Consider the following 24,413-nt stretch of genomic DNA (forward strand, 5'->3'; position numbering starts at 1 on the left):
CGCTCACCTCCGCTCGGACTCCATCTCTGCCCGCCCCGCCCGATCTAAGCCCCCCTTTCCGGGCGTCTGCTTCGTGCCTGGCACCGGCTGGGCGCCTCGCGACCGTTGTGGTTTGGCTCCCTCCTTTCAGCTTTCCGGTGCGTATTACCAGCCCCTTACAGGCGGGCGCAGGGGCCAGGTGTCTTGGCCGAGGTCTTTGCTTAGTTTAGCATTTTGCCGATTAATAATCGCTTTTGTCTAGTCTACAGCATCTTCATTTTAGAGAGAAAAAGCGCGCCTCTTTTTTGCAGTCTGTCCTTGCCTGTGTGCCTCCCCATGTGATTGATACCTTATGTGAGGGTTTCCCAAGATTTGCCTCCACTTGCAGGTGCGGAGCCTGGAATCGAGGCCTGTGCGCTGGGCCGGGCTGAAAGGTTTCTTGGGTCACCTGTCCAGCTTGTCTCACGTCGCTCCAGGCACCTGCTCTTAGGCCCTGAGGGTGACAGGCAGAATTCAAGGTTAGGTCCCCAGTGGTTTGGCCATATCGCTTCTTTTCAATAGAAAGGTTCTTGTACTTAGCAAGTAGGTTATTTTACCTTTTCAAACCTGAGATTTGACGTTTAAAACTCAGACTTATAATTGTGTTTTTATTTTTACAATTTCAGAGATGTCTTGTAGAAGCCCCAAAGATTTAATTAAAAGTAAATGGCGGTCAAAGTCTAGTAACTCCAAATCAGAAACTACATTAGAAAATTTTAGGGGGAAAACTGCAGCCTTACAAACATCAGTGGATGAAATCACAGGCGGAAGAGCAAAGCTGACTGATAAAGAAAGACACAGACTTTTGGAGGTAAATGGCCTTAAAAACCCTTTCAATTGTAGTAAGCTTTATGGGAGGAAATGAGACACTGTTTTCCCAATAATGATATAATCTAGCTTTTCTGTTAGTTTACTAAATGTAAAAAATCATGTCTAACTTCAAAGTAATAGAGTTCGGATATTAGTATGAGTATTTAGAAACCTATTTTATTGTGTATATTGGCTGCTTTTTAAGTAATCTTTGTTTTCAGGTTCTTTTGAGATCATAGCATTACGTACATTGGCATTTTGCATCTTTTAAACTATATTTCAGGTTCCCTAATTTTCAGTTTGTTGTGGCATAGTCAGTAAAGCAGTTGGGAATTTATTAAAAATGGAAAGATTTTAAAATGTAATCATTAATTTGATTTTAATTTATTTTGTAATAGTACTTGTTAAAGTTAGAAAATAACTGGTTGGGTTTATTTAAATTCTATTCTATAGGCACATCATAAAACCAAATGGTTTATTATTTTTAACAACACATATTGAGATAAATACTTATTCAAGCATTGAGAAGTGGTCTGTCACATGAAGATTATTTTCCAATCTGGTGAAAGAATCTGACAGCTTCCCTGAGATCTCTTTGTCATTCCACTTTTGACAAGCACTGGTGTCAAATCTCTGTTCCTTTATAATCAATTGAAACTAAACTTCCTGTAACTTCTACCCATTTGTTCTAATTGTGCCCATTAAAGCTACACAGAACAAGTCTGCTTTTAATCCAATTGACAGCTTTTCAGATATTTAAGAAAACCTTGCTTCCTCTTACTTTTCTGTAGACTAGCCCCATATTCTGCAGCTTTTCTGGCTTCTTATCACCCTGTCACTTTCCTGAACACGTGGTGGCATGTTCATTTTCCTTCTGAATCATGTACTCAGTGCTGTACACAGTGGCAAACACAGGTTGAAATGGTACGATTATTGCCACTGATCTGGATGCTGTACCCATGGAAACCTAAAATTGTATTGGCTTTTTTGTAACTAGCATACTACTACTGCCTTATCGTAAGCTTGTAGCTAACTAAAACCCTTCATCATTTTCACACAATCATTCAACTCAATTTTCCCCATTTTACATTTCCCCCTCTCCCCCCCCACCCCATGAAGTTTTTAGTTTTATGATGTTTTTAACCTTGTTAGCCTGTAAAGTCATTCTTTTAACTTTTTCAATTATCTCTATTGGTGCTTTCTCCCTTATGCCAGAGCAGTATAACATCCATGCCTTCTTTATCTTTTAAGTCCTTGAAAATGTTGTACATTCCTTTGATGATCACTTTATAGATTGGATACTAAATCATTTATTAACAAAAAGCAAGTCAATGAATGCATTTTTATCCAGGTGTAAACATTCTGTAATTTTTAGGTTCTGTTGCTTCAAGTCACGTTCATCAATCAGCATGGGTGACTAACTTTTAGCCTTGGATTGTTAGGACTCATATGATGGAGGGATGATGACCAGATCCTCATGTGAAAGCCAGTTTTTCTTTAGCTTTCTGTCGCCACGCTTGACAAAGTTGGTTTCTCCTTTCTGTATCCGTGTCTCGTCCACTTTATATGTATCTTAACTACAGCATTTACCATATTGCATTAATGTATTGATTTACCTCTCTGAGCATAAGACCTTGGCCCTGGTATCTAGTATAATGCTGACTTGATATGTAATAAATACTTCATAAATGTTTGTTGTAGTATATCATTCACTTTCAAGTTTGACCTGGCTTTGCTCTAAGATTCTTCTTAGTTTATATGTAGACAATTCAAGTTCTTGAAGCTGAGAGGGAGAAGAATGCTTATCATCTCACAGAGAAGGACAAAGAAATAGAGCGACTCAGAGGCCAGCTGAAAGCCACATATAGTACTACCGCACTGCTTGAGCAGCTAGAAGAGAAAACAAAGGAAGGCGAAAGGAAGGAACAGCTGTTGAGATCCTTGTCTGAAGAGATAGATGTATTGAAAAAACAGTTGTCTATTGCACCTGCAACCACTGAACTTGAAACCAAACCATTTCATGCATCACAGGTACTAATAATTTCTTTCAATTATAATTTCTTTCTTTCTGACACAATTGGTAATTCTTTATAAAGAATTAGTTCATGAAAACATGCTTGTCAAATGATGAAACAGTACAGTATAGGTTACATTTTTTTTTTTGTAGCCTGGAACCCTCTCTATAAATAGTTATAGTTTTTTTATGGCTTCCTCCGTGCCCCACACCATTGTTTTGCCCAAGGGAATATTCAGAATACAGAATCCACTGTGTAAGACAGCGAAGAACACTTTATTGAGCTCTTTTTCCTGTAGTATGTTTCATCACGATAGGCTTCATTTTTGTTATTTTTCATATTTGAGATATAAAGTTACATTATCAAGTATGCTTTTCTTAACTATGCTTGCTTTTCCTTCCCTTTTGTTGGTTTAGCAATTACACAGAAAGAGCAAGGATTGTAGGTAGGCAGATCTAAGTTCAGATCTTGGTTCTGCCACTGGCTAGCTATGACTGTGAACAAATTCCTCAACCTCTCTAGTCTTAGAGACAATGCTAGAATTCGAACCTCTCTCCCAAACCTCAATTTTCACATTAGTAAAATCAGGAAAGAATACTGGAGACTAAACGTAGTAATTACGTAAGTTGCATAGTGCCTGGCATATAGTAAGTGCTCAAGAAATGGTTTCTTACTGATCAGGGCTTTGATTCTTTTGGAAATTTGAACACCTGAATAATACTAATACTACAGCTATTAATACCACCTGTAGAAGAAAATCTGTAGCTTTCAGATATAATGTCTCCATGCTGTTAAGGTCTCTGTACTTGTCCACCCTTTAGAGTAGAGCCATCAGACCTATTCATTTATGTGTACTCTCATAATAGATGGGCAATTGAGTGTTTCTATAGATGAGTTCGAAGAGGTGAAGTTTTTCTAGAGAATTTCCACAGAGCTGAAACTCATGAAGCATTACAGTCAGATCCAAAGTGGGTGGTAAAACCGTTCCTTACGGTTAAGAATTCCTTTCTTACCCTAGCTAGTTTGGCTCAGTGGATGGAGCATCGGCCTGTGGACTGAAGGGTCCCAGGTTTGATTCTGGTCGAGGGCACATGCCTGGGTTGCAGGCTCCCTCCCGAGTAGGGGGCATGCAGGAGGTGGCCAATCAATGATTCTCTCATCATTGATGTTTCTATCTCTCTCTCCCTCTCCCTTCCTCTCTGAAATAAAAACATATTTTTAAAAAAAGAATTAGTTTCTCCACTTTTGAAGATGGAAATGCAAATTTTGGTAGAAATGATCATTTAAAAAATGTATTCTTATCATTATGTGGGCTATCCACTATTAATTTCTGTATTATTCAGCATGTCTAATTGCTATAACAAACCACCTCCAAATTGTAGTTTTCTACAACAAATGTTTATTTTTCCCTCATGTCACAGTCTAGTGCAGGTTGGAATGGAGAAGTTTTACTCCACACAGTCATTCAGAGATCCAGGTTCCTTCTCCTTCCCCACCCTTCCTGTCCCTTATGGTGGAGTCTTCCCTCAAATTCCTTTTTTTAAAAAAATATATTTTATTGATTTTTTATAGAGAGGAAGGGAGAGGGTTAGAGAGTTAGAAACGTCGATCAGCTGCCTCCTGCACATCCCCTACTGCGGATGTGCCCACAACCCAGTACATGCCCTTGACCAGAATCGAACCTGGTACCCTTCAGTCTGCAGGCCGACGCTCTATCCACTGAGCCAAACCGGTTAGGGCGATCAAATCCCTTTTATAAAGTTATGAACTAGAGAGAATCTGTGGAGAATTGGGGAAGGGTTTGGGGCCAGGCCTCGTATCGGCATATATCACTGCTGCCTACATCCCATTGGACAGATTCAGTCTCGTGGCCGCACTAACCACAGGGAAGGCTGGGAAACTCATCTACAGTGTGCCCAGGGCCGAGGGAAAGGGGTCTGGTGACATATCCCTGTCATAGTTTCCACCTAAAGAACCAAACTGAGAGTGAGAAAGGGCTGCATATTATATTAGGGTCAGTGTCTAGAGCACCTTTGGTGAAAAAATATTTTTCAAGCTTCCCTGCCAGCATTCACACAAGTGAAGACTGGAATGCAGCTTTTTATGTTGGCTAGTCTGGGGACCTAACAACCTCTTTCCCCTCTTTTTTCCCTTTATGAGAAAATGAAGAAAAAAAGACAAGTTATGTTTTGAGTTCCATATAATCTATGTGAATTAATAATAATTGTTTCTAATATAAACGTAATTCTAGAAATCAACTTTTTTGTTTGACAATTTACTATTTTCCAGATTTCATTTAAATAGCCCAGTTTTATTTTGTCTCCTTTTGGTGAAACCACTGGGCTACTCATATGCACTAAGGGCTATTCCGGTGATCCTGGGGTCCAAAGGTCCTCAGAAGTCAATTAGATATGAAATCTCAAGGTTTCCAATGCGCTTAGGATATTGGCAGAAGGTCTGAAGTACCCTTCCCCCTGCATGAGGTATAAGGTCTGGATTTTGGGATCCCCCTGTGAAGTATAATGAGGAAGTTTCTATTACTACATTTATGATGTTAACTAATACTGGTTTATTTACAGACTGAGACTAAAATTCACTGCTGTACCTCACCAATGAATAATATTCATGAAATGGAAATACAGCTGAAAGATGTAAGCTCCTTTTCCTTTTGTTAAGTTGTGGCTAAAAGGGACTAACTCATTTATTCTTAAATTTCATGGAATTTGACAGCATTGATGCCGTGAAAAATCTGTTGAGGTGGAGAACTGAGTGGTTCTCCATCTCTCTAGGTTACTGCCTTTAAGTCTCTTTTCAGGTATTCAACAGGCCCAGTTCCTCTAATCATGGTCTTGTTAGGCTAGACAGTCCTAGAAATTACCCATCACTACCAAATACCTCAGCAGCAAATACCCCTTCTCTGCCTAAATCTAATTTGCCCAGCTATTTTGTTATTATAATGTAATTTAAAGTTTTCTTCTCTCTTTTTTTTATCCATGCAAGATGTACTCTAGTTTGAAATTCTTCCATTAGAACCAGGATTTGCTTTCATAGTTTGAAAAGGAAAATACATTCTTTGTATACTCATTACTTCTTTTCTTTAGAATTTGATACAAGGTTATTTTCAATATATGGTGAAGTCATATTATTTTAAGCTTATGTCTTAAATGGATTGGTAGGTTTCATTGGAAATTAAACAAATTGAGGACACAGGACTACTACTATTCACAGTGTATTTTTTTTCAAGGTTTAAGATTAGATATACAAAGTATGAAATTCTTGATTTAATTATTAGGCCACTAGGTAGGCATTTTGATTTTAGAAATATTACTGGTATGTCTACCCTGATATAAGTATGCTTTTAAGATTCCTGTTTTATTTCATCTAGCAAGTATACCTTGTAGTCTGTTTAATTTTCAAAAGAATAATTTAAATCTGTTGAGCGTCTGTATAGTGGGGTACTGTAGTACCCTTATCAAGGTAATTTACATAGAGGTAACTAAAATAAAGAAGAAACATAGTGTTTAACTATCAAAATAAGTTGTTGTTTTTTTTTGTCTCACATATTATCCCCAGCATCTAGAACAGTTGAAAGAATGACTGAATGGAATCTTGTGTGCATTTTACTAGTGTCTCCTTTAGCAAAATACTTGAACTTTAAAATGTTACATGCTTATATCCAATCTTTTTGTTTTGTTCTATCTCCCCAGATTATTTAAGGATTACATTGTACTTCTCTGCTCTGTTTACTTAGAAAGGCTTTTAGACAAATGGAGTAAAATTCAACCCACCTCACCTTCAGATGGTGATCTAGACTGAGCAATGCTTCTCAGACTCCAATGTGCATATGAATCTGGGGGACTGTCATGAAATGCAGATTCTCATTATCTTGGTCTGGGGTAGAGCCTGAGATTCTGGATTTCCAACTAGCTCCAGTTGCTACTCCTGCTGGTGGTTTGAGGGCCATCCTTTGAGAACCATTAATTTACCTTTGATAAGCAAGAGGAGTTTAGCTCTGGTTGTCACTTTGGAATCTGCAGATCTTACAGAGCAGGAGAAAAATTGTAGTTGGAGGATTTAGGGAGCAGGAGCAGGAATAGAGAAATCTCACTCCTCATAATCAACACACACTCAACATTATTCAGCTTTTGAGAGAGCTCAGCAGTTCTAGTCCTGTACCCCTCCTCAAAGCTCCTGCAAAACTTCTGTGGAAGTTTGCCTACCTACTTTAAGATGAGCGTTTGTTATGCTAAAAGAAGCCCTAAAAAACTATGTTTACCTTTCTTAAGGCCTAACTGTATCAATCCTCGGCTACCACATAGATCTAGCCGACATTTTGAAATAATTCCATGAAGTTCATGATGTGAACACTGATGATGTCAGCAACTTTCACACTAAATCAAACCAAAGAGCTAAAAGGCAGTTTCCATAGGCATTTCTTTTTTTTTTTTAATTTTGTTTTGCTCTTCATTTTTTTAAAAAATCTCATTTTAAAATATAGACTTTAGAGAAGATAAATAATTATTTTTAATTTTTTTATTGGGAAAAATTCAAATTCACAGCAAAGTGACAAGTATGAAAATGGTACATAAAACACCCCCTAACCCTTTACCAATTCTATCATTGTTAATATCTTATCCCATTTTGCGCTCTCTTTCAGTCCCCCCAGTAAATATATCCAGACTTTTTTGGATATGCAGCTTAACTGCCTGTATCTTTAAAGAATAGAAATTCTTACCTGAAAGATGCCCTGATATATAATCAAAAACTTCCAGTGTGTGTCTCAGGACTTACCCCATCTCACCCCTCTAGAGTGAGATGCCAGCTTGTGGAGGAAGGGAGCCCCTCCTTTTACAGTTCACCTGTAACAAATGAAGGGTGACTCAGAAAGATCTGAGCACTCTGGAAAACATATTCTAGTGTGTGTTTTACTTCAGTGAGGTTATACCATGCGACTTTTTTTTTTCAAGAACTCTGTGCCATCTCCTCTGGCAGCCCTGAAGGATAGGAAGTTATTCATCCTGGCTGCTACTTCAACCACTGATAACAACAAATTACAACAGGTCTGGGATGAATTGTGACACAAGGGGCACAGATTAAGAACTTGTAAGATTATAGAAATAGTTATGACAGCTTTATTACGAAGGGTTTGTGGATATAAGAAACATCCGAACTTGTAGAGAATTTTTGTATGAATTTATCTGAGCCAAACCGTTATGCCAGGAAGCCAGATCTCAAATCTTCGGTTGGCCAGAGACAGTTTTGCAGTTATTTTTATACATTTGGAACTAAGGAGGGAATTACTCTGTGAGTCATAAGAATTTTTATGTGCTGGAAAAGATTACATCACTTGGGTTCCCTTCCCATTTTAAGATTTTGCTTTTTAATATTATTATTACGCTTATCACTGATTTTTGTATCTTTTCACATTGAGGCTCTAGAGAAAAATCAGCAATGGCTTGTGTATGATCAGCAGCGAGAGGTCTACGTAAAAGGACTTTTAGCAAAGATCTATGAGTTGGAACAGAAATCGGAAACAGCTGCTCATTCACTCCCACAGCAGATAAAAAGGACTGAATCAGAAGGTACTGGTATAATATGTTTTTTTGGAATAGGCCTGCCAGCATTTTCCCAAAGGAGAGATTCCTCAAATTTAGATTTTTATAGATACGTGTTAGAGAGTAAAAAGCAAGTCTTATTAAAATGGTGTTCTGAAGAAATACCATTTTGGCCATTCTGTCTTATTTTCCATTGTTTTCTGATAAAAGGGCATAAGACACAGGGCAAAGGGGAAACCTGGCAGCTCCAAGGCACACTGTATTTTCTCCACTGTGCATGTCCTCCTCTCCTTTAAAGCCCTTCTCCAACCTCATTCCTCCCAGAGCCGGCCTTGTCACCAATTACCATATCAATCCCAGGAGAAAGAATACATTTTGCAGGTGATACTACAATCATTTGAATATCACCATAGAATTGAGATGAAGTTTCTTATGAATGATGCTTTTTGCCATGTGCTTTACAATTTCCCTAACATTGCTTTCAATTGAGTTTCACAAGAACCCTAAGAGGTGGGGCAGAAAGATCATTACTCATTTTACAGGTGACAAGCTAGGGACAGAAGAGAAACCCCATGCAAAGCACAGGCAAGGCTCATAATCTTGGAGCTCCATATTTGAAATTTTTTAAAATGAAGCTAATGCTAGAAAGAATATAAAAGGAATGTCTCGAGATAATTTAAAGCTGTTTATCCCTAAGGGGACAAAATTACTATACATGAAAGTAGGATTTTAGTTATTGGCTAAGTCTAATTTTTTTCTTTGGTAATATAGGTAGGGGTGTGTGTGTGTGTGTTATCAAAGTAATAATGGTTTGCTAAAATAATGTAATAGTACAGGAGGGTCCTGCTCCACCTTTCCCATCTCATCCTGTCTCTGTTTCCCCCTATCAGGGCAGCTACTGTTAACATTTCTGTTTTTTAATTTGGGTGATTATCTCACCTATAAATAATTAGCTTATGTCCCTATTTGTTGATTTATCTTCTTTAGACATTAGTGACTTTTCCTCTCCATAGAATAGTTATATTACTATTTTTTAGTTCTTCTAGTTATTAGTGTTGTCATTTCAAATAACATACCTGAACTTCTATTTTTGTCCTATCAATATCAGCCCTATCTCTTGACTCCTCATCTTGTAAGGTAAGGAAATAATGTGATCTTGTTTATAGAAACGGGTTTATCTTTATATTTTCAGGAATATTACATATTTCATAAAGTGAGTTATGCCCTGCTGTGTTTGTCATAGGTTATCTTCAAGAAGAAAAGCAAAAGCATGACTACCATCTCTTGGCAAAAGCAAAAAAAGATCTTGAGGCTGAACGACAAACCATAACTCAGTTGAATTTAGAACTTCATGAATTTCAAAGAAAATATGAAGAAACCCAAAAAGAAGTTCATGACTTAAATAAACTGTTGTGTTCACAAAGAAAGGCAGATGTACAACATCTGGAAGATGATAGGCATAAAACAGAAAAAATACAAAGGCTCGAGGAAGAGAATGATATTACGAGGAGAAAACTTGAAGAAGAGAAGAAGCGATCTGAAGAGCTCTTATCTCAGGTAAGCCTAACCAATAAGGTTGTCCATGATTCATAATTCAAGTTTCTCATACTTACTAAGTGCAGGGACTATTTTAGCCACTAGGGAACCAGGAAGGAACAAAAGTTCCTGTTCCCTTTGTGGGTATTCATATTTAGAATTGAAATAGACCATAAACAAATTAAAGAAAACAGGGAAATATGCCAAAGAGAAATTGGGGGCCAGTGGAGATAGTATTTGGACAAAGACCTGATGTCAAGAAGGAACCAGCATGGTGAGTGACTATGGGAATTCTCTGCAGCCAGAGGAACTCGTACATTTCAAAGGCTCTGAGAAAGGAGGAGGCGAGTATGGTGAGAAGCCAAAAGATGTCAAGAGGGGAATCAGGCTGATCCCAGGGCCTTAACCATGATACCGTGCTCAGGTTAATTCACGTGGCACGTTCCGTGTTCTCATTCTCTAGCTTTATGCCAGGATGTTGAAGGCGCTGAGTTTGGATTATTAGAACTGAATGCTACTTTGACAGAAACTCATTAAGCTAAATTTTGCTTAGCAAAGCACGGAATAATGGAAAGGACAGTATTTGGAGTTTATACCTGGTCTCTAGTCTAGGATGTGTGTGGCCTTAGGCAAATCATCTAGCATCTCTGACTTGCAGGTTAACCACATGTCAGATTAATACTTCTTGTATCATAGGGCTTTTGTGAGGGTCAATTGAGAGAATGTAAAAGAGTTTTGCTAGTGATTTCTACTATTAGAATAGTAACTTTAAAAATCCTCCAAAAGCTGACGGGGAGTGGATCATTTGTAACATTTGCCATCTTAGTCTTCACCATGCTTACTTCTGCCTACCAAGCAGTGTTATTTGTGAAAGGTTATACATAAATGATTGAGAATTTTGCTCCAACTATGTGGCCAAGGAGGTGAGGCACTGACAGCTGTTATCCTATTCAGAAATATTAGATTAGATGTCAGAACTTCCTGGAAAGTGGGTGTGGCCACTGCCGAGTTCTGTGCCTCAGGGAGCTCTTAGCCTGGGTGGCACTGCTCAGCTGCTGGCATGAATAGCCATCAGACAGCCAGCGGGAGTGACTCACTCAGCTGAGCAGGTGGTGTTCTGGTTAGAGCTGTGAGACTAGTGAGCTGCTCATGCATCCAGGTCAAGCGACAAAAAGGTTGGCTGTGGCAACACTGTCTGTCTTTACACCCTACAGATCCAGTTTCTTTACACATCTCTGTTAAAGCACCAAGAGGAACAAACGAGGGTAGCTCTGTTGGAACAACAGGTACTCACTGGGGTTGTTTCTAAATTCATTTTAACCCATTAGAAAATGGAAGTTTTCTCATCTTTACACTATTTTGTGAAGGACCATTTGAAAGCCTGTTGTCAGGCTCTGAAGTGAGGCTGGCAATTTTCTTGACAGGTAGATGTTCACCTTGGCAAATTTTATTCTTCTCCAAATGGCTTCTGTAGTTTCTACTGTGGCCTAATGGAATCTCCCTAATAGGGCTACCTTATGACTTCAAGCAGAACTCAAAGAGACACCATTTATTCTTAGAATGTAGACCAAAGGTTTTTAATACATTCCAAACCTGGAGCAGCCATCTCTCCCTTCTCCCCCTTCCACATAAAAAAAGTGGGGGGGCGGGGGGGAGGATACCTATGCTTCAGGTATTGGCTCTGCTCCTTAGGTCAACCAAGTCCTCCACCATAAACTTCTTTTTAAAAAAAATTAATTTCGTTTTATTATTGAATTTATTGGAGTGACATCGGTTAATCATACCATACAGATTTCAAGGATACAACTCAATGAAACATCATTTGCACACTGCATCGTGCGCTCACCACCCAAAGTCAAGTCTTTTACCATCTCCATTTATCCCTCCCCCACACCCTCCTCCACCTCCTCCCACCTCTGTTTCCTTTTGGCTATCACCACACAGTTGTCTGTGTCTATGTGTCATATATATATTTTTCTTCCTTAATCCCTTCACCTTTTTTCATCCAGCCTTCCAACCCTCCTCCCCTCTAAGAGCTGTCAGTCTGTTCTATGTATCCATGCTTCTGTTTCTATTTTGTTTATTAAATTATTTTGTTGATTAGATTCCACATCTCACTGTGCTCAGTTGAATTCTTGCTCTGATAGTATAACAAATGTTTGCTTCTTGTGCTAATTAAAAAGTGCAAGTATCCAGTCAAGAACTATACAGTTTATACCAGTTGTAACTATCTTGTTTTGGGCATTTCTCCAGATTCAGGCATGTACTTTAGACTTCGAAAATGAAAAACTTGACCGTCAAAATGTGCAGCATCAATTGCATGTAATTCTTAAAGAGCTTCGAAAAGCAAGAAGTCAAATAATACAACTGGAATCCTTGGTGAGTCTGGAATGGTTCAACTTAAAATTTATTTTCTTCTTTTTCTTTCTGCCCTCTTTCCATTTACTAGTATATACCAACCAGTTCCCAAACTAGGAGGCTACTGCTTAAAGAACAGCTGTTTCTCAAATCAACAGGCAGAGCCCCTGCCTCATTTAAAGCAAGTGACCTTGGAGCATCAGAGCAGAGCACTAGAAAGAGGGACACTATGTGCCTCTTGGTAATCATTACATTACTGGTGCCTAGGACCATCCCCCACTCACCCTGGGCTGTCACTCTGGAGGCACTAAAAATACCCGGCCTGGGAGAAGGAAAAGAGCAAAGGAGGGGATTTTGTTTTTCTATTTAAAAAGAAAGAAAGAAAGAAATGCTCTTTTCAGGGATCATGGACTATTACTGTTAAAATACTGTTTTAAGTATATTGAATTAAGCACATTTTGTGGATTACCCTGACCACCTAATCTTTTTTTATTGACTTTATTGGGGTAACATTGGTTAGTAAAATGATATAGGTTTCAGGTGTGCAATTCTGTATTGCACCATCTGTATATTGTATTGTGTCTTCACCACCCCAAGTAAGTCTCCTTCAATCACTGTTTATGCCCCCTTTAATCTCTTCAACCTCCCTCAGCCCCCTTTTCCCTCTGGTAATCACCATACTGTTTTGGGAACACACAATCATTTAAAAGAAAAACCTTTAAATGACATTGGTTCTAAGAGGAAATGGTTTTTTACTTACCTATTTTCCTTTTTATAATAGGCTTTTAGACCAGACCTGTTGGTGTCTGTGTTTCTGTGTGTGTCCCATAGCACATATTTTACATATCATCCTAGTACTGCTGAGTATTTCAGATGGAGAAATGTTACAAATAGAATTCCTCACTTTTCAAGAGAAAAACTTCTTTATGAATAAAAGAAAATATATTTTTGGCTCTATCCTTTAGTATGTTGCTTATTTTGAGCATTTATAATATTTGAAATTTATCCTTCATTTCTGTTAATGACTTTCTCAAAATATAGGAAACCAGAGGGTATACAAAAGAATCCATTATTTTCCTGTACTTTCTTTGTATTCCTACTGTCTGTCATGATAAACTGCTGTAAAATCCTCATTTTTAAGCTTTACTTACTATCCTAAGTTCCTCAGAAAACATGGAAAAGGAAAGTCTCAAAGGTATTATACAATTAGTCATTTCTGTGTATAACTTGTTTGATCTGCATTCTGTGCTGCTCCTAATTCCATGTACTTCTTTATTGCTGAAGCGCTCCTCTTACATAAGACTAGCAAATTTTGTCAGCCTTACACACAGGCCTACCTTTACATTCGCTCTAAGCATTTTTTTAAAAAACTGTCCATATAAACACCTAACCCCGGTACTTCCTGGGTAATCTGGGTAATTTCTATGTTAGCACCACAATACTGATGAGCAGAGATTCCAAAGAAAACCTGTCTGCAGGGCTGAAGCAGTTGCATCTGTGGAGCGGCTACAACTTACATACAAATGGTGTTCATTTGACGTTTATTTTTCAGAGGCAGCTTCCTGAACTTGCCTTCACAGAGCCATTAGTCACTTTCCAAGGAGAGACTGAAAACAGAGTAAAAGTTGCCTCACCAAAAAGTCCCACAGCTGCACTGAATGAGAGCCTGGTGGAATGTCCCAAGTGCAATATCCAGTATCCAGTCACCGAACATCGAGATCTGCTCGTCCATGTTGAATACTGTTCACAGTAGCAAGAGTTCTTTATTTTTTATCAAGAGATTCAATACTGTATCTTATGTTAGTGAAGGAACATTTTGAATTCTTTATTTCATCTGCCTGTCTACCCTCGAGACTCTGGCATAAAGTGATTTACTGTATTTTTTGGGCTGCTTTGCATTTTCCTCGGCACTGATACCTACCTGAGATGGTTCATATTAGGCCTTAGTGTATGCCGAGATGGCTAACATTTTGCACTGTTAAAATACTTGATGAAGAAAAGATAGTTCAGGTAATTATTTGTGAATTAAATCTATACACAGGCAAGCAAATATTTTGTGTTTGTGGGTTTTTAAAAATCGAAGGTAATTAACCAAGTATCTTACTGTCTTATTTAGCACTTTTATCTAAGCACTTGATATGTGTAAATATACCTACAATTGAGTCCATTGTTAAAAGATGGTGATACGTTCTCTTTTTTTCCCTTGCTATTATAGAATGGTTATTAGACAGGTTGGGAATGTTCTTGGTCTTTATTGCTGTTTACTGTTGAAACTGTAAACCTACCTATGTTCTAAGCACAAAGCAGATTCTGCTTAAGGAATACTTCTAAGTAGCCACACACACCAATATTTTCTGTCATATTAACTGGGTCTAACTTTATGGTTTTTTTGTTTGTTTTTTCAGTCCGCAGGCCAACGCTCTATCCACTGAGCCAAACCAGTTAGGGCTTTGTTTGTTTTTTAATTATGTTTTATTGATTTTTAGAGAGAGAGAAGGGAGAGAGAGAAACATTGATGGGAGAGAAACATCAATTAACTGCCTCCTGCATGGCCCCCACCAGCGATCGAGCCCGCAACCTGGGCATGCGCCCTGACTGGGAATCGAACTGGTGACCTCTTGGTGCATGGGTCAGTGCTCAACCACTGAGCCATAGTGGCAGGGCAGTTATAACTAAGTTGAATTTCATTAGCACATGTTGGTCAGCTAAAATTGTTAAAACGAATTTTAACAAAACCATCTAGCCCTCACATTTTAATTTGCAGGTATTTTATTTACTTATTTTTGGCACTCAACGCTGGCAATGTGTTTGCTTATCTGAATATATATTTTTATACTTGTTTGTGTAAACCAAAAAATTTTTTATTTGGGTTTTCCAATATGCTTAACACTGGGCCACTGTTAGTAATATAAATGAGAAAAAAATAAAATTATTTAATAAGTTTTTATATGTCTAGCATGTATGTATATAAATATTCTAAGATTTCTACCCTGAGAGGAGTACCAGAGAGATTACAGATTAACATACAGTGTAAAGTAAGGTGAGGATACAATGGAACCAAAACCTACATTAAGCTCAGAAAAGTTAAGCAAAATCCCCACAATCATTTAAAAAAAAAAAAGACATTCTTGGGTCTCAAATTCCAAGTCAACTTCAACATCTATCTTCTTTCCACCAGGCCAGAAGCCTTTATGAATTCTCCAAACGCAGTATATACTTAAGCAATACCATAACTGGAGTCTGAGTTAGAAAAATGACAGAACACACTACCTGGTCTCCATCCCTCTTATCTGAATAGTTCTGCCTTTTCAAATCCCTCCACCTGGTTCCATGGACTCCTGCTATGGGGGTCCTCTGACATCTTAAATTTCTGCTCCAAACATTTATTAAATGCCAACTATGTATAGAAGGCTCTGGGCTAGGTATTAGTGACACAGTGATAATAGAATACAATATACTAGAAGAGACCAAAATCTAAAGAGATAGTATACTACACTATAGGAAGTGCTATAATGAATTTATATGTAGGATAGAGCAGTTTATTTATTTAAACCTTGCCTCATTCTAATATTGATTGAAAGTCTGACTCTTCAAAGATACAACTCTTATACTAAGATAAAATAAAAAAGAAGTACGAAAAAGCAAGAGGAAAACAAGACTAAGAAGTAAAATGAAGCCACTCATAATAGCTCCAAGGCAGGCCATGGAGTGCTTCTGACAGGTGAGCCCTGACCTTGGTGCTGAGCTTTGTAGTTATTAGCACAGAGAAACAATCCTGTACACCATTCACAAGACTTAAAAATACAGCTGGTCTTCAAGAGAAATGCCCCTACTATGATCCTGGTACTGAGACTCCTCTAGTGTGCCTTCATAAAGAAACCATGTAACGTGAAGGTCCAGAGCCTCAACAACAATCTGATAAACAGCAGAGTTCCACTCTGGTTTCTTAATGTTCTTACGCGTAGGTGAAAACATCGTGTATGGAATCATGTCCATAATCCTCAAGTGCAGGCAATTCCATACTTTCCCAATAGGAAGCTCTCTGCTGTTGCCCCAGGGCAACTGTTAGGGATAGGCACTACCTCAAAAGCCTGCCAGCCAGCCAGCCAGCCAGCTGGACTGTGGAGACTGGAAAATGCACGCCTTCACCCAAAGAGGGCGCAGCTGCTCAGCTCCAGCTAATATTCCATGTTGATGAGTCCAATGTGACTAGACTTTCAGATTTTCCAAGAGAAATCTAGACGTTTTAAATGTGAAATCTCCAAACTTCTCTAAATGTTGGGAAAAATTACTACTATGTGAGCCAAACAAACATTTCCAGTTTGTAACCTCTGTTTAAAGCATCTGATTGGGGCAAAAAGAGTGGCTAGTTCCGCTGAGAAAGGCAGGAAGCTGAGGCAGGCTCAGTCCTACCTGCTCTCAGGTCTGAGTTCTTCTCAAATCCAGCCCAATCAAACACACCTGTCTGAGGGACACAGAGTGACTATGACCCTTTCTAACCGTCCTTTCCACCTGCCACCTACTAGTAGTTTTCTTGAATACCCTCCCCAACCGAACTGGCTGGCTGCTAGCATGTCCTTGCTACTCTCTACTCTCCGAACCCAATAGCTGAGCGAGTGTCCAAGTTGGACTGGAACTGGGAGGTCATGCACTCTAGCATTTTTGGTTCAGGAAGTCCACCTCACCTCTAGAGTGCGTTGAAAATGTTGATTCTTTGGCCTCCCCCAGATTTCCTAAACCAGAATGTCTGGGGGACAGGGAGCATGTAATATGCATTCTTTACAAGCTCTCCAGGGCATTCTGGTGTTTTACTGAAGATTGAGACCCATTGACCTAGTCTAACCTTGACTTCCTGATGAAACAGAATCCCAGAGAGGGGGGTGTCTTACTCAAGGTCACACAGTAGATCTGCAGGAGAGTGAGGGAGGCTCAGGCTCCAAAGTCAGTGGTTGTGAGAGCTCCTACACTTTGGCTAGTGTGCCATGATTCTAGCAAAATACTTCATAAGTATCGTGTCATTATATCCACACAGAAACACTATATGGGAGTTTATATAACTGTTCCATTATAGAGATAAGGAAGCTATGGTTTAGAAAGCTAATTCACTTGTCTCAGGTCACATAGCGAAGACAGTGGCAGAGCCAGTACTGGAACTCGAGCGTGTCTGCCTCTAGAGAAAGAGCTGTTAGACTTTATACTTTTCCATCATAAAGCCAGAAAATGTATGTGAAAGCACATTGCAGATGGGAAATGCTGTTCAACCCCCCCCCCCCCCCCCCCCCCCCCCCCCCCCATTTCCAAGAAACCATGATTATAGCGTGGACAGGAATGAAGATAAGACAGTGACATGACCTATTTCCAAGAACCTCTATTCACTTCACTCATCCATACAGGGGTGGGGAGCGTCTGGCCCGTGGGCTGTTTAAGGTTCAAGAAATCATCTGGTCTGGGCCTGCCAAGGCATTAGGGGAGAGTTAATTAAATATTTGACCAAATATAGCAGGCTAATTTTTAAGTTGGTAATTTTGCATGGCGGGTGAATGATATTATAAATATCGAAATGGCCCTTGGCAGAAAAAAGGTTCCCCATCCCTGCTAGAACCACAGTCCTCATCCTCATTTGCAACTAGTGACAGATGCATCCAGATGCAAATAACAGAAAAGACTGGCATCATCAGATCATCAGTTGTTTGTTTTAAAAGTCTGGAATCAGATCATCCTAATTTAGATGAACAGTGTCACAACGTTTAGCTTCTGGGCTGTCATCTCCATAATTCTCTTTGTCCCCTCCTCATGCTCACGAAAAGACTGCCTCAAGTTCCCAACATCCCAAGCTAACGAGACTTTTTTTTCAAAACCAAGAAGCAGACAGCGAGCCAGAATACTGAAGGAGCACTCCTTAATGCCTTTCTCCTTTTATCCAATAAAAGGAAGTTTCCTACAAATGGAAAGATCCATCCAGAAACTTCTCAGTACACTCCCCTTAACCTCTCATTGACCAGAACTGATCACACAGGGCATTCGGATGAGCCGAGCCAGGCCCCAGCAACAAGCACTGAAGTCTCCACGGTTAGCGGTGCAGGGTCATGTCTTGCTCACCTCCTTCATCTTGTGACTGCACCACCCAGAACGCGAGGCCTCCAAGGTCTCCGCTGCGGGAAAGGAGAGGTGAAGACGCGGGCAGGAGCCCCTACCAGCAGCAGACCGCAGGCCGGAAGTGACGCACTCTTCCCCCACTCCTATTGGTCGGAACTTGGTCTCAGGGCCCCACATCCTGCAAGGTGGCTGGGGAGGACCACCTGCCCGGCCTAGGAAACAGTGTGTGGTTACTCATCTCCACCCTGTGCTGCCCCAGGACGTCAGGGAAGGGAACTGGGGAAGTCTGATGGGCGGGAGTCTGCCACTCATCTCACGCCCACCGGCTCCCTCACCAGCTTGGGCTTCCAAGAGTCGGATGCAGCCTTTTTCTCTCCACTTTATAATAATCTTTCACTGACCTGCCACTCTCTCCCCGCAGACACCCCACCCGCAACAGACTGTAAGGTTCTTCAGCTCAGAGATTGTCTCCCCTTCCCACCTCTCATTCTTAAATGGGCCTGGCTTGTAGGAGGTGATCAATACATGTTTGTAGAGCAAGTAAATAAGGGCCTTTTAAAAACAATGATTTCAACCTTTCGACCAAACAAACAAACCTGGCTCTTGCCCTGGGTGACTCAGTTGGTTGGAGCGTCATCCCACGCACCGAAAGATTGTCTTTCTCCCGTCCCCACTTCCTCTATCTTTGAAAATTAATGGAAACATAACCTCGGATGAGGATTTAAAACAACAACAAAACACACCTGGTTCTTATCTTCAGAATTTCCAGTAAAATCATTGAGGAACGAGAAGTATGATTCAACCTTTAAGCAAACATGGGTGCAAAAGAGATTACACAGCAGACTTCAAGAATGTGGCCATAAATCAAGTAAACATTTGATCAGTGACAGCAACATATGTAGAGCATTCATTCAGGAAACTGACTTCTGGAAACCCACTTAGAATACCTTCAGCCTGGCTTTAGGACTTTAACCAAAACTACATCTTCAGGACTAGAAGCATCGAGAGTCCCTTGCATGCCCAGAGAAGGCGTCACAGTGATGGTGGCTGAGGCAGGGGCTCAAAAATATAGGGTAGTTTGATATATAGTCTTTAAGAAGTTTAATTAAGGAAGCCAAATATGTGAAGCACTTTATCAGCAAGGATTATCACCATTATGGTTGAAATATATAGAGGACCATATTACAGATATTATGCTAAGGACTTTACGTGCATTATTTAATTTGATCCTCTCAACAGTGTCGTGAGGCAGGTACTACTATGCCCATTTTACTGATTGGCATGTGTTCATGCACACAGAAAAAGAGACAAGAAAGAAATTATATAAAAATGTTAATCATAGTTATTTAAGGATGGTTGGGATTATAGGTCATTTAAAAATTAATTTTAGTTTTTCTTCTCTACATTTTAAAATTGCTTATAGCAAGCATTACTTTTGTAATGAGTTTTTAAAAAGAAAAATAATACAAGGAATTAGGAAAATATAGAGGGTTTTAAGCTAATTTCAACAAAACAAACAGAAGGTATACATAGGAATAACATAATACCTTATATGTGACTCTTCAAAGTGCTTGCAATTCAAGGTCTAATTTGATTCCTACAGCAACTCAATGAGGGAGATTGGACAAGTATGACTATTTCTATTTTGCAAATGGGAAACATGAGGCTCTAAGTGGTTAAGTCTGTGAGGTCAAACCAGCTAACTAGTAACGAAACCAGAACTAGAGTCCAGATCTCCTCAGTCATTCATGGACCTCAGATGAAGTTACAGCAGATGCTGAAGTCACACCTGGCTTTGAATTGGTGTGCCCACTTCTATGTTACCTAATCCCCTCCCCCTCCCTCCCCCTGTTGTTTTAGCTTACTCAGAATCCCTTCCCCATCTTTGGTCTCAGGCCCTTGGACTTTTCTCTGTAGAGCCTGCCCTCCCTCAGTCTCAGTGCAGATTACAGGGATGGGCCTGTGACCTCAACCCAACCAATGAGAGCCATCCTTGGGAATTTTGCCCAAAGTATTAGAAAAGAGTTTGCTGAGTTGGTAGGAAATGGACAAGAATTGTTGTGGCCTCTGTGATCCCACAAGGGGACTGATAGGTGCTTGAAATAAAGCCACTCAGAAAAAAGAGTCAGGAGGCAAAGACAGATGCCTAAACATGTTGTTTGGGTACCTGGATCCTGGGGTGCTGAAAGCTGGATCCATCTACTAGACTTTTTGCTCATCTGAGCCAGTACATTCTTTTATTTTTCTTTCTTTATTCCCCTCTGCCTATTCCTCCTCCTCCTCTTCCTTCTTTTTGTTTAATTTTGAGTTGAATTCCTGTTTGTTGTAAACAAAAGACTCCTGACAATTATACTTCCCTGTCAGAGTTTTTAAAAAAATATATTTTATTGAGTTTTACAGAGAGGAAGGGAGAGGGATAGAGAGTTAGAAACATCGATGAGAGAGAAACATCGATCAGCTGCCTCCTGCACACCCCCCACTGGGGATGTGCCCGCAACCAAGGTACATGCCCTTGACTGGAATCGAACCTGGGACCCTTCAGTCTGCAGGCTGATGCTCTATCCACTGAGCCAAAGCGGTTAGGGCCCTGTCACAGTTTTCTCAACTGAAAAATGAAGATACTCACAGTGCTGCTCACCTTCTCTATAAGATTGTTGCAAGATTTACAGGAGTAACATGAGGGTCATTATTATTTTTAACGAGTTAGAAAAAACTGAATTCAGAAAATCTCATTTCTTTACCCTCCCCCTCCCCCCCAAAAAAAAGAAAGGGGGGGGGAGAACTGTTACATACATAAAAATATAGAGAATAAATTCTTATAACACCAGTTATGAGAAAAGAGAAAGCATTATGTCAGCAACTTCTGCCAGGGTGTTGCTATTTCTTAATTTCTGGTCTGGCAGGGGCAGCTAGCGTCAGGCCCTGACCCCATCTCCTTGGCAAGGAAGTCGCTGACCCTACCTTTCTCACATGTGCTCACTCCCTCCCTCGGGGATCTCTCTTCAATGCCAGGTGATGCTGGGCCATGGAAAACATCTTGCTGGCAGTTTTAAAAGAGCAGGAATTGCAGGAGAGGTGGAGAAAGGGGAGGTGACGTGGTTGGCAGGACTGAAATGGGTGATTTTGCAATGTTGTTTGGGGAAAGGGAAAATAAACTAGGAGAAAGTTAGCCAGGCCATATAACCTTGCTACTGCATTGGTTATAGGAGGAAAGGACCCGGTGCCTGTATTCAGAGAATGCTCAGTTAAGACTGTTTTTCCAAGGGGTGCGGGGGTAGAATTCTGATAAAGCCAGGCCAGAGGGCTCTGAGGTTAAGAAAAACATTCGCACAGGGAGGAGCAAACTTCACACACAAACCCACTCTGCTGGATTAAACAGAACAGGCCATTATGTAACACACAGGTCTCCGAGGGGAGGGTCAGAGATTTGGTCTTGGAGACTTTCCAGTCCCGAATAATGTCGTCACCCCAGGGCCCAGACATTGTGTTCAACTCGTGCCATTGGTGTGGGCCACTGGATGCCAAAAACCCACAACTGTGCCCTAAACCCTTACCCCCAAATGGATTCTATGCAGCCCCAGCTTCCCAATGCCCTCTGCTGGAGGCCAAGTCTGCCTCGGGTGTCTGATTGGCTAAGCCTAGGGCAGTGGTCGGCAAACTCATTAGTCAACAGAGCCAACTATCAACAGTACAGCGATTGAAATTTCTTTTGAGAGTCAAATTTTTTAAACTTAAACTATATAGGTAGGTACATTGTTATTAACTTAATTAGGGTACTCCTAAGGCTTAGGGAGAGCCACACTCAAGGGGCCAAAGAGTTGCATGTGGCTCGCGAGCTGCAGTTTGCTGACCACTCGCCTAGGGTATAGGCATTGTTGAAAAGGGGCTAGGGAAGCCAGTGTCAAGCCTTTGACCTTGGGGAGGCAAGACCCATCATGCTGGAAGTTTTCCAGTCACAGAACGGGGTCCAGAAGGACAGCCATCAAGTGTGCATACCTCCCCCAGCAGCATTTCTATATTGTGTGCATGCGTGTGAATAGGCGTATAATCCATGTCTCAAGGTCCCATTTCCAGGGTGCTTTCATCCTTAGAAATCCAAAGATCCACCATGCAAGCCCCACCAGCAGCAGGGGCCCAGTCTCTTCATTTGGGTGTCACTCGGCCACACTGAGTGAGGTCAGGGTGCAGCTGCGAGTACCATCTGGCCACGCCTGCTCCGTGTGGCTCTGCTCCTTCAGGTTGTCATTGCCCCCTAGACATGGACCAGGTCTCTTTCTTCCCCTCCCTCTGAAATGAGGAGCTGACACACTCCTCAGAGACATGCCAGGCCCCCAGGAAGACACTGCAGTTGGTTCTGACTTGTCACTTTCTCTCCCCTTAAGACTCAACTCTGGTTTTTACCTCTGCAGAAGCAAAGGCCCTATTAAAGTGGCACTAAAGAGGAAATCAGCCATCAAGCTTAGGATGCAGGGACAGAAGGAATTTTTTAAAGCTTTGGAGTTTAGTCTTTTCCCAGATGAAACCTCATTTTGGAGGAGAGAGTCGAGAAACTGCTCTAACGGGTTTTTTCTTTAGAAAAGCCCAGAAAGCCGATTAAAGGCAATGCCCCAAAGCAGTCTCTGCCCCGTACTCCTAGGGACAGTGCCTGTCGGGCGCCCACAAGCCTGGACAAGGGGAAGTGAACCTATGGGTGGAGAATGGCTCTCTTCTCCCTTGGCTTTCCCATGTCCACCGTCCCCTTCTGGTGATTTCCATGCACCGCCTGTGTTTGTATTTGCCCCATCCACCCGGTTCGTTTCTGTGTGTCACTCGGTGCTTGTCTGTTGAATGATTCCGCTTGGGACGCCCAGGAGAGCCAGCTACTCTCCCCACCCATCTCCCATGACATGTTGTCTGAGACCTCTATTTATCTATGTATGTTTTGTGAGTTTCACTTTAGGACAGGAACAATATCTCATTTGCTATGGAGTCCTCAACAATGGGCAGAGTGCTTGCCAGTATTTTTTAATGAAAAGAAGGAAAAATGAATGGATGGATGGATGGATGGATACCTGAGCTTTGCGGGACAATGGTCACTGTAGCCAAATGCCACGTGGGGGCAGTGTAGAGCAGCTTGTCGAGGCCTCCCCGGACTCTTCTACCAAAGCCTGGCTGGCAAGTTTTCTAGACCTTATTTTGAGGCCCAATTGGTTGATGGCTGTGCCCAGGGGCACACACACAGCTCCTGAGCCGAGCTCTTCCATTACAGTATGCCCATCAACCCGGCTCCCTAGGTTCTACGGGCCCTGGTGCTGCCAAGCCTCTTTCATTATCACCTGGATCCCTTCTTGGGAGGCTGCTATTGGCTGCTGGCTGGTGAACATGCGCAGCACAAAGGAAATGGACCACTGAGTGCATCCTTCAGAGCCTAGTGTGTCTTCCCAGCCTCTCAACATGGTCCCAGCTTTGGTGACTTGGCCCTCATTGGACTCCCCCTTTCTCTCACATGTCTCTTCTCCCTTTTTGAGACCTACATCACTTTGGCTTATATTTCCCAGAAAAGGAAGGACCCCATTCTCAGAACAGGTCCTACTCCAACTATGCTTCTCTCAAAATTGACTTCTCTTGTGTACCATTTCCTCTCTCCCTGCATTTAATTTCCTCTATCTTTTTGTGTGTGGGCAAGCAAGGGGTGTTGGGGAGAATACTAACATGGTGATGGCTCTCTCTTCCCCTCCTGGCTGTCCACACATTTTTCCAACAGATTCCCCAAGGACCATGCCTTAGGTAGCAGAGAGAGGTATCTGGAGAACACAAAATACCTCAAAATTTCCTTTTCTTCATTTATCTATTTAATTACTCAATTATCTTAAAAATATGTTAAGCGCCGAAACCGGTTTGGCTCGGTGGATAGAGCGTCGGCCTGCGGACTGAAAGGTCCCAGGTTCGATTCCGGTCAAGGGCATGTACCTGGGTTGCGGGCACATCCCCAGTAGGAGATGTGCAGGAGGCAGCTGATCGATGTTTCTCTCTCATCGATGTTTCT

The 24,413-nt window shown here is 41.0% G+C and overlaps 1 protein-coding gene across 2 annotated transcripts; it reads left to right on the plus strand.

The window, feature by feature from the left end:
• The first annotated feature begins 6 nt into the window (after positions 1-6).
• On the plus strand, positions 7-14,718 carry CEP55 (centrosomal protein 55kDa). Of its 2 annotated transcripts, XM_005884048.2 has the most exons (9): positions 7-137; positions 645-829; positions 2,593-2,859; positions 5,423-5,494; positions 8,275-8,425; positions 9,642-9,955; positions 11,149-11,220; positions 12,188-12,313; positions 13,845-14,717. In XM_005884048.2, the coding sequence occupies exons 2-9, from the start codon at positions 647-649 to the stop codon at positions 14,043-14,045; spliced, it is 1,386 nt and encodes a 461-aa protein (XP_005884110.1). In that variant the 5' UTR covers positions 7-137; positions 645-646; the 3' UTR covers positions 14,046-14,717. The 2 variants fall into 2 exon arrangements, with proteins under 2 accessions (XP_005884110.1, XP_014387072.1); XM_014531586.1 differs by lacking the exon at positions 2,593-2,859 and having other exon boundaries at positions 13,845-14,718.
• Positions 14,719-24,413: the final 9,695 nt, after the last annotated feature.

Source organism: Myotis brandtii, unplaced genomic scaffold, assembly GCF_000412655.1.
Source record: "Myotis brandtii unplaced genomic scaffold, ASM41265v1 scaffold810, whole genome shotgun sequence".
NCBI classification, from domain to species: Eukaryota; Metazoa; Chordata; class Mammalia; order Chiroptera; family Vespertilionidae; genus Myotis; species Myotis brandtii.

What these genes read in the sequence shown, in the direction of transcription:
- CEP55 (XM_005884048.2), top strand. Translation starts at nt 647, where the DNA reads ATGTCTTGTAGAAGCCCCAAAGATTTAATTAAAAGTAAATGGCGGTCA. An exon ending in AAAAAGGACTGAATCAGAAG is followed by an intron (nt 8,426 to 9,641) that starts GTACTGGTATAA and finishes TGTTTGTCATAG; the next exon opens with GTTATCTTCAAGAAGAAAAG. An exon ending in CTGAAGAGCTCTTATCTCAG is followed by an intron (nt 9,956 to 11,148) that starts GTAAGCCTAACC and finishes TACACCCTACAG; the next exon opens with ATCCAGTTTCTTTACACATC.